Below are 10,928 nucleotides of genomic sequence, written 5' to 3'. Positions count from 1 at the left end.
ATAAATGGGAATATATGCATAACTGCTTTATGTTGATTCACTTTACGCATGCTTACAATAAGTAGCTCATTCATGATAGCACCAATACCAAGAACCTGAGCAGATTTTGACGTACGGTCAAATCTATGATTCCCATCCCCCCCCCCCTTTTGAAATACAACCTACCTACTTTACTTTTTATAATCACAACCAAGTGTTATCAATTTCAAATAACAGAAAAAATTTCCTTCGCTCTAGTAGCGACTACATTAAACTGCGCACCAGCTTCGTTTTCAGCACAAGACTTTCCAGGTTAAGGAAAAGCCATGACTGATAGGGTGTTATTCCCAATCAGATTTCAAACAAACCCATATCATAATGAGTCTGGGATTCAGAATGAATGAGCTCCCTAGCTGCTGTGTCGTTTTGCGTCTGGGTTTCGATATGCCTACCAAATGTAGAGCTGGGATAGTTGATGGAGCCACCAATGTGGCTGGGATTGTAACCCATGTAATTCTCATCCAGAACACCATTGCCATTGATGTAGGCAGATGAAAAATCGGTCTGGATCTCGATAGACAGTTGGTCAACTGGTAAACCGTCCCCAATCGTCTGAAAATCATCCCATTGTGTCTGTGTCTCTATGTCCGAGAATTCCAGGTCCGGAAACAGGAGATCTTCAGTTGTCTGCGTTTCCATGTTTGTCAAGTCAAACAACTCGCAGTTGAAAAGCGCATCAGGTCCATTTGTTTGAGTTTGAATATCTGATAACAAAGGTCCTTCCGATTTGACGAATTGCTCTCCAAGCATCAGATCAATGGCACTATTGAATACTGAAGCTTCCGTTTGTTCAGCAGCAACCGAATCAGTTGAACATACTGAATCAAGATTTGTGTCTGTAATCAGATCTCCTGGTTTCTTGATGTCACTGACAGTCACATCATTTGGTGTACAGTATGGCGAGCCTCCAATCAGGTTCTGTTCTTGATTCTCAATGATTTCACCAGAATCCTCGCAATTAGTGATAACACTTGTCAATTTTTGTGATAGGGCTGTATTGCTCAGGTTGGGTATTTGCTCGCAATTAGACGTTAGCACATCATTTGGAAGATGGGAGCTCATTTGGATATTGGTTAATTCTAACTTACTCCCATCATTTATAGAATTCATACAAACTTGATCCAGTCTATCTTGTTTAGCATCCAAGTTCAAACCCAGAAACACATCATTTTCTGTTACAGTTTGTGAATCCTTCAACACTTTATTGCTGAATCCAGCATCAGAGCAGGAGTTAGTTTGTGTCGCAGATGAATACTTGTCCATGCTCAAGAGAAAATTCTCAAAATCCGACCACAGTTCTTGAGTTACTGCAGGGAGATCTTCCCCTGTTATCACAGCTACAGATTTTTTCCTTGATTTGTTCGAACCATTCCGTTTATTCATCCTGCCGACAGCGCTTTCAAGGGTCTGTGTCTGGGTGCTGCTGATTCCCACTTGAGTTCGTTTGCTACCCGAACACTGAGAGCCTCTGGATTCAAGCTTCTGTGATGCCTTCCTTTTGCTAGGCTTCGCTTCCAGATAAATTTCATAGGTTTGCGTTTCAGCTGCCATCTTTTCATAAGACTTCACCAGAGGAATCTTCTCTCCAACGACTGGTACATTTTGCGAAGCGCATCTAACATCAGAATCTGGTATGTCTACATTTGGCACAGCTGCATTGACATTGGTTTCCACAATCGAGCAATTGACAGCCTGTAATTGATCAGCATTCCTGAAATCGACGGAATTCATCTGTGCTAGCTCCCTGCATCTTGTATCCGGGACTTTGGGTAAAATCATCCTCTGCTCCATAGTGTTTTTCATAAATGGCACAATGTCTTGATGGTGCTGTTGAATCACTGGCTGTAAGATGATGAACTTCGGCTTCTCATTCTGTTTTGTCGCTGACTTTGAGCGGAAAAGCCTAAAAGAATTGCTTAATAATCAATTTTCAAGGAATGAAAACAAAAGCTTACATCAAATCAAAATAAGAAATAATGCAAAATCAGAATGTGCAAATATGTTGCACTAAAGAGATTTTTCGACATTAGTGAACAGAACTTGGGGCGAAAAGATGACATTTCTGCAGCAAATTAATGTGCTCAAATGTTTTGGGCACTGCAAGTAAACCATGGCTTGACAAAAAAAAAAAAAATCAGGTGACAGCCAAATTTCTTAGGATAGAAAAAAACAATTTTTTTTTGCTCAAGGAAAATGGTCCGAAATAGTGTTTTTTGACTTTTCTGGACTTAATATACCCCTTTCGAAACCCCCTTGCTAAAAGACACACTGTCATGAAATCCATAGGGGGAGATAGACTTGAAAGTCTGGGGGGGGGGGCAGTCATAATTTCTGGGGGGGGGCATGATGATACCAATTCATATATACACACGTACATTAGATGAGTCATCTCCGCCTATGATGAAATAAGAAAATTTTCTGCCATTCATAAACTTCAATTTAACAATTACATAAGGACAAAATTTAGCGACCAATGCCAATTTTCTAGTTACCATGGTGACCTAGTGCCAGGGATTTGTCAAGCCGTGAGGTAAACTGCACTTACTAGAGAGCACAGTGTCTATAGTGAATAAAATATTTCATCTACTTTGATTTTTTACACTAAAGTTGGATCTGCTTATAGCAATGTCGAAGGAAGTAGCAAAAATGCATTATCTCCACATTGACTTGAAAATGGATGTGCTTAGCCGAAATAAAGCGCGGTTTGCTTGCAGAATGCACCATTTTCATTGATATGGACATTTTCAATACAGTGGACTTTTTCCATCAATGGACATTTTTCTGATCCCAGTCCCATAGAATAGGGCTTTAAAGTGTTTTACTTCCCATTAGTGGACAGCAAAATCAGGCGAACTCTAATTATCAATTTTTGGTCATAAACAGAGAATTTATTATATTCAAATAAGATTATGTGTGTAATCCTAAGCTTGCATTGGTAAATATGATGAATCGTCAATTTATTACTTAATTTACCGAACATAACTATGGTTCATGATGGTGGATTTGAATGATAATGCCAATTTTGTTTGCTGACACCCGTGAAGAAAGCCAACATTACAAGACTGATAATGTTGTTACAAATGTTTTTATCATCTTCATGATTATTTTAATTTAATTTTTATTGCAAAATATGTACAGTGCATTCATCATATACAGGTAAAATTAATTAATTGGTTTAACGAAGAGAAGAAAGGTTATAAATTGTTCAATATTTATCAGACTTTCCAACTTTAATTTGGAATTATCCATAATTGCTGGAAAAAGTGTTAAATGTAATTAAATTTAATCAAACTTTCTTTATCGAGATGATTAGTGATCACACATAAACACTGGTATTACATTTTCACACAGTAACATACAAATAATAACATTAAAATGTACAGGAGCCAGGGTTGGCAGTTTTTGATGGTTTAAACCAGTGATTCCCAACGTGGGCGTTAACGCCCTCTTGGGGGGTGATGGAATGTTCCAGGAGGCGGTAGAAGCTACAGGTATAACATAGGTGGTTAGATCCTATGGGTTAGATTGCGTTGGGGGCGATGGGACAAAAAAGGTTGGGAAACTATGGTTTAAACTGTCACATCAAAAATCTTTGTAAAAAACTGTCAAAAACCTCAAATACTGCTTTTCAATATAAAAATTCCCATTGGAAATACGTTAATTGCATGTAATTTTTAAAGTGACCATGTATGTGTGTTAAGGAAAGAATAAATATTTAATGATTCTAAAATAATTTTCTACTCTCCACAGAATCATTTTGGACATTTTTTCTTATAAAATATACAATTTGAATAAAGCATAGCATAAACACTGAAGGGAAAACTATAGAATGATTTGACATTCCCTGATTCAAGATGATTCTTGACCTTCCAAAATTTCTTCAACTGCTTATATATGCGTGCACTGATATAAACCATCTGCTTCAAACAAATAAACAAACCATCTGCTCAACAATAAACCAAAAGTGTTCTGCTGTACTGTTTTTACAACAGATAAGTGTTTAAAAAACTTTATTACATCATACATGTAATGTTCATTTCTGTTATTATTAAATTATCTAGATAATCACAGATACTTAAAACGATACTCTTATTGTGCATAACATTGAAATATATCTATAGATCAAAATAATAAATATAGACTAAAATGTCATTTAATTTGGCAATGCTAGCTTGTACATGATGCTTAAGTAACTCCTGTAACTTATCCTTAGTCAAAAATTAGTTATTCTTACTTTTGCACTATGATACAGTATATTTACTAGCATTTAGAATGCAATGGTTTTCAGATTGAAGCTGTATTTAATTTTAAATGTGCAAAACAAATGCTTTGGGTATCAAGTCCTGTCGGCTCTGCTTTGGTTGAAAATACTCTTTAAAACTCAGTGAATTTATACACCCTGAGCTAAGAAACTTTTAGGTGAGAATAAATGAGTTTAATTGGTGTATTAAGAGATGCTGCATGAGAATTTTTATATGGAATAAAATTTTGGACAGAGCAGAAAATTTTAAATACCAAAATAGATTTTTTTCAATCTGTGATTATAATTCTGAATATAAAACCCTTTAATCTACACAAAAGCAAGTGTTTTGTTATTTAATATATCTATATATCTATCAGGTTAACAAAAACTATTTGACAATGTTGACAATAAGTTTTTCACTGTTTTAATACTTATTTAGTTTCTAAAGTCAAAAACCTAACCCTGATGCCCTATCATACATATTTTGAAGCAGCAGCTCTATTCCGCTTAGCAAATTGAACACAGGTAATGAATAGCTTAGATAAACCATGAAATTATATTTTATATGTTCGACTCTTACGTTGAAAAATTCAAAATTGCAAATTATTATCAATATTGTTTTAATTATGGTAATAAATCAATGTTTAAAAATAAAACATAATATGCAAAAAAGTAAGTTTTTTATCATGTTATATACCTATTATGTTCAAAACATTATCAACCAAATCATCTTTCGAATAAATAATCAAAATTTTTTTGATGTTAAGTTTGTTGTAGCTGGGCTTGACTGCATTTACAAGAAAAGATGTTTTTTTATGTTTTTAAGTGCTCATAACAATTTACCAAAGCAAAGGAAGGCCATTCAAAATCCATGCAGTACAACAAATTATGAAAAGTGAAATATCCTGAAGGAACTGGACTCACTTTTTTGGCTTGATCTGTGAATCTTCGGGTAAAGCATGGTCAGTTCGACGAACATGAGTCAGAAGTGATTCACGATACACATACTTGTTGCCACAACTGCAGTACCACGTCTTGCCGCAGAACTCTTCGTGATTTCTGCATTGCCATTCCAGCCCGAAACCTTTCGAACATTTCTTGCAGCTGTATATCTTTTCGGCATGAACTTTCCCAATGTGCTAAGGAAGAAAAGAACTCATTAAAAGAATACATTTTCATGATCAACTACTTATCCTCTTCACACCCGAGCCAAAACTGATGATTATGAAAAAAAAATTCTGATTGCTTTGTGTTTATTGTATGCTGCCAAAATGTCCTTTAAAGAGAAAAAAATTTAAGTCAATATCATTACTAAGATCATTTGAGTTGGGCACACATGTGTGCACCCCCAGGTCTTGGAAAAAAGAATCATTAAAAACCATTAAAAATGAGGTGCATCTTTGGAGCAAAGAGCGTAGATACACCAATAATGACACACAACATTTAGTAATATCATCATAAACATAAGCAGCACTAGAGTTTTGCAATAGATGATCATGAACTGACTGCATAAAGCAGGCATTATGCCCCAAAGCAGAATGTCCTATGGTAAATATTTGTGCATAATTTCTACCACAGCACCACTTTTTTTTTGGTAAAATACAGTTCTCACAGCTTATTGGAATCAGGGGATAATGTTATCACTTTGCACAAAATGGAATAAAACAATATCATAACATGGAAGAATTTTTTTTCTATATAGTTGGACCCGCTTATAAAGAAGTCGAAAAAAACAGTGAAACTCTTCTTTATACTTGAACTTCATTATATCCGTACTGACTTGAAAAATGATGGGTTCAAGCAAAATAAACCATTTTGCATACACGATATGTATTTTTCAGTAATCTGAGCAAACTTAAGAAGCAAAATAGGATTTTACAGTACCGAAAACAGCTCTACTAGAATGTCTTCTAAGTAAAGAAGAGACACATTATCAGTTGCAGAACTGTAAATTTACAGATAAAAATATTTAGATAAGAGTACAAAGAGATTCGTGACCATTCATGTCTGAAAATCAGTCGTGATTTGATGGGTTAATATGGACATGATTATCATAAAAAAAAATATGGCAACTTGGAGATGACCTTGAATAATGTCTTTTGCTATCAGATTTTGGCCAGGGATCTTCGGCTACTTTGCGAACTGGTTGGCCAAAACATTAAATTTGGGAATCAGCCACTTTACAGACTAGCCCATTTCAGGCTCTGGCAGTAATACATACACACAAAAAAAAAACAAAAAAAAAACCGGTTTCAGGGACCCAGGAGAGTTTGAATACAGTCAGTGATGTCATTGTTTTAATTCTTCTCGATCACTGGTACCCGTGTTGTAGAAGAATTTGACAAGGGCAGAGTTTCTGCCCATGTCAACTGCTACGGATTGGATAGTTTCTATGGTCAGCCGAAATAAAGAGCTACAGCAGATACTCTCAATACTATGGAAATCTGTAAAAAAAACCAGGTTTTGAGTTTCTTGCAGTGTTTCACTAATTTTTATTATTATTTAAATTTCATCTATCTTTACCATAACGATGAATTTGTATGCATGTGGGAGGAGTTTGAGAGAAGGCAAACTTGGAGCCGGTGTGTTTTGTCTGTGCACAGAAGGCAATCTGTAAAGCCATGTCTAAACTTGCTTCACTACTCAATGCCCAAACACGCAAAAACTTGCTTCCCGTTGAGACCGCTCTACACTATGGGTTAAAAACATGCTTTTGAGTGGTTCATAGCGGGGTCTGGACCCAGCTCAATTGCATGGTGCATAATCAAGCCAGCAAAATTTGTGTTGGAATGAATGTTTCATCGTAGGTGCTGCAGGAGTTCCGATACGAAGAAGACAGGGATGGGGATCTAGGGTTGCTACACGTCCGTATATATATATGAATTATAAGGGTATATGCAGGTTGGAATTGTATTGAATATTCATGAATTATTAAAGGGTCTGGGGACCTTGGAAAGTTGCAGGGGGGAGGGAATTATATGGTTTGAGCTCTCTAGGTTTCAGTGCCAATGAAGTGTTGTATTTAATGAGCTTTCAATTAAAAATTGAAGGAAAAATTGTCTTAGTGTTTCTTTTACTGTACTACGATTATGCTGTAATGGGGGGTAATCCCCTCTCATGGCAAAGCTGAACATTCATTGTTACTGACAAACTTTAAGCCAATGTTGGCATGTCTGCATGGGCCATTTCTTAAAAGTTTTTAGACGGCTCAATGTCCCACTCAACCTTTTCATGTGCACAAGTTGGAATAAAATAAATCAAACACGGGTAATTTTAAGTCACAAATACATGCTATACACTCACTTGCGCCAGATAGGTTTTCCTGTTGAAAAACCTGACGCCGTCTTCTCCGTGGAGACATCCCATCACTGGACAGTAGAACTTCCCAGCCTCTTTTGGAGGAGGTATCGAAACGGCTTGCTTGCTGTTGATCTTCAACATGATCTAGGGAGAAGAAACGGAAGAAAAACTTTTTAAAAGCAAAAAAAAATTCAATTAATAAATTTAGTTAATATGCATAGATTAATTAACATACAGTGAAACCTCCCAACAACGGCCACTAACAGGACAGTGAAAATGTGTCCGCTACAGACAAGTGGCCATTATTGGAAATACACATTTTATTTCTGAAAAAAAAAACTAACTAAAATTTGAGATTTATGACATGCAAAATAATAATCCATTCTGTAAGTGATTACTATGATTATATTAGAATATATGACTATATTGATAATGTAATATTATAATATAGTGATTAATGTTTAGGGTCCCTACTGAGGGAGGGAGCAAATTTCACCCTTTAAAATCTCTCCAATATTAAAAGGGGGGGGGGAACCAAAATGCGTACAACTTGCCCCTGCTGACCGAACATCTAGTTGCAGCCCTGTTAATAGATCTACAGCACTATTTTGGCATCCTGAAATTTAGCTTGCAGTGTCGAAGCAGAACACAACAGTAGAGATGTAAAACTCTCGAAAATAATCTTTAGGGGAATTTTCTTATCAAGGAGAATATTCTCTGGAGGATTACTATTATAAATAACTTGAGAATATTCTTATTGAAAATAATAAGAATTATTCTCAAGTTATATATAATAATCCTTCCAGAGAATATTCTCCTCGATGAGAATATTCCTCAGTTATTTATATTAGTAGTCCTTCCTACAGAGGTTATTCTCAAGACTATTTGTAATAACATGCATTATAATAAATAATCTCTATGAATAACTTCAGAATAATTTTTATTATTTTACGATAAGAATATTCTCTGTCCCCGTCAAGAAGACAGGGAATATTGAAGTTTGTAGCCCACAATATTAATGTTTAAAAGGAAACCAACATGGCTGAATTGCACAACTTGTAAAGAAACGTAAGTGACACAGAATTTAAGTATACAGTTGCCCCAGTATTTGCAGGGGTTATGTTCCGAGGGTGGGCGAGAATAACCAAAATCTAGTTTTTCCTTGCATATCTCATTTATTGAGGAGAAGAGCAGGGTAACGCAGAGGTTATAAGGGAATGTAAAAGAGGGTACAACGATTGTTGGCGATGTTTTCCAAAAGAACATTGTGGTTTCTGTTTGCAGTTTCTTCTTCATATCATCATGTATGTTGGAATATGTGATGACAAGGCTTCCTCTATTAATTTTTACACATGTGAAGAGCATACCATAGAGCTATCTACGCAATGAAAACAATCTATTGCTCATTTGAACGTGCGAAGCACTTCCACTATGTTACCCATGGTGAACTTGTCTTCTACTTCTTTATCTTGATCTTCTTCATGCTTAAATAATAAATTTCTATTAATTAGCTGTTTGACTTTCTCTATATCCATATCATTGAATCTTTCTCCACCCACTTGTTTCGCTAACTTGACAATGTCTTTTATAGTCTCTTCAGTTGGCTCTGTAGAAATGGTTGTGTCCTTTGAGCACAACCAAGAGGTGACTTTCTCTCTTGGGAGCTGCCACGGCTCTAGTGATGACAGTAATGGCATTAGTGAGCCATCCTAAACATGCATGCACAACTCAAATTTTGTAAACAAAACACATGAATGACGATTTCTGAGTATTGCAAAAAAAAAAATTACAGTAAAGGGAAAAAAAAACACGAATACAGAAACCGTGAATACAGGGGGAGTTGTTTGGCGATCACCTGTAATGTTAAGTCTATGGACGTGTTTGGTTCAAAAAAAAAAAAAAAAATTTAAAAAAAAGGCAGTTTTTCAGAGGTGGCCATTAAAGGTTTTACTGTGTTTCCTGAATTAACAAATTCAATTAAATAATTAAGGTCATTCATATGCTTGTACATTGGTCATTTGCATGCTTGCATACACTCTAGGCCAGACATCTTCAACCCATTGCTTGCGAGAACCAAGAGTGCTCGAAGCTTATGCCAGTGTTTTCGCGCTCTTTGATAAATGCTTCAATTAAACCCCCTTAAAAATAATATTCAAGGATTACAATTATGCAAATTTCAGGCATAAGTCTGTCAAAGTTATCATAAGAGGTGCTCTTCATTTAATGATGAGCAGGTGATAGACAGTGCTCGCGAGGAAGGAATTTTTCGCAAATAAGAAATTTAAAAAAGGTTGAAGACCACTGCTCTCGACGACTCTTTTAGGTCTTTCACATGCTTGCACACCCTTTTGAATACTCACATTCTTGCTCACTATGTAGGTCACTCATTTGGTTAATCAGACCTAATCCCTCACTCTCTAGGCAGCGGCAGATATTTCATTTCCCCCTTCACCTGTGCGCTATTCAAATTTCTATACAAAGGTTTTCAACAGCTGGCTTATGCAAAGATATATGTTGGAAAGAGAGAAAATTTAACTGCCTCTGTGGGGAATTGAACCCACGTCCTTACCCTTTTCCGGGTGAACGCTGTAGACCACTAGACTACAGAGGCAACGAATACCTGAATCTTTCCTTGGAGCTCATGTACACTGAACGGGGCCGTACATGGACGGTCAGACCTAACTCAGGCCAAACCACACAATTGCTGCCAATGCCACCAGATGGCGACTTATCCAAGCATGATGTCACTCACCTATATCCGGATAGCGGAGCATCCTCGGATATCCAAATTTTGCCACCCCCATTCCAATTTTCTTGATCACTCATTCGTCAGAGATTTACCACCCCCTCCCAACTTGTCACCATGGGTTATATAACCCGCTTGGCACCCCCCCCCCCAAATGCAAATACGCCACTGGAAATAAATAATAATACAGCCGAACCCAGCTGTGAAAGGTAACGAAATTTTGAATCTCGTAGGATGTAGTCCCATTAGATCGAATATAGCGGATGAAGTTTTCGGGTTAATGGAGTTCGTTATAACGGGATTTGACATGAATAAACAAAAAATAACATCAAATAAGGTTTATATATTATGGAGTAACATAACGTATTTACACCTACAGTAAATGCACAAAATCTCTATTAAATGGTTTCAATGTACCCATGGGTGTAAAAAATTAATTCTACAAATTGATTGTATTAAATTGTAAAAAAAACCCTTACTATTAATTAACGAATTAATAATTAATTAATTAGTAAACAAAATAACAGACCGGTTCATGATCCGGATGTCATCAAATCCTCCTCGGCAAGCTGACACAAATACGGAAAATATACATTATTT

At 36.2% G+C, this 10,928-nt stretch overlaps 1 protein-coding gene across 1 annotated transcript; it reads right to left on the bottom strand.

Moving 5' to 3' along the window:
• Nucleotides 1-10,928, bottom strand: LOC149070509 (uncharacterized). The gene is made up of 4 exons (XM_089248959.1): nucleotides 10,858-10,928; nucleotides 7,586-7,726; nucleotides 5,207-5,421; nucleotides 1-1,942 (listed from the first exon to the last, which is right to left on the bottom strand). The coding sequence occupies exons 2-4, from the start codon at nucleotides 7,721-7,723 to the stop codon at nucleotides 331-333; spliced, it is 1,965 nt and encodes a 654-aa protein (XP_089105085.1). The 5' UTR covers nucleotides 7,724-7,726; nucleotides 10,858-10,928; the 3' UTR covers nucleotides 1-330.

The sequence above is a fragment of the Pholcus phalangioides genome, unplaced genomic scaffold, assembly GCF_987345545.1.
Source record: "Pholcus phalangioides strain wild (caught in Gottingen) unplaced genomic scaffold, Ppha-v1.0 ptg000021l_1, whole genome shotgun sequence".
NCBI lineage: Eukaryota > Metazoa > Arthropoda > Arachnida > Araneae > Pholcidae > Pholcus > Pholcus phalangioides.
This window is presented reverse-complemented; position numbering and strand designations above follow the sequence as displayed.

Excerpts from the sequence above, each read along its gene's own strand:
- LOC149070509 (XM_089248959.1), bottom strand. The coding sequence starts at position 7,723 with ATGTTGAAGATCAACAGCAAGCAAGCCGTTTCGATACCTCCTCCAAAA. Across the intron at positions 5,422-7,585 it reads GGAAAACCTATCTGGCGCAA|CACATTGGGAAAGTTCATGC; the intron begins GTGAGTGTATAG and ends TTTCTTCCTTAG. Across the intron at positions 1,943-5,206 it reads TCACAGATCAAGCCAAAAAA|GCTTTTCCGCTCAAAGTCAG; the intron begins GTGAGTCCAGTT and ends CAATTCTTTTAG.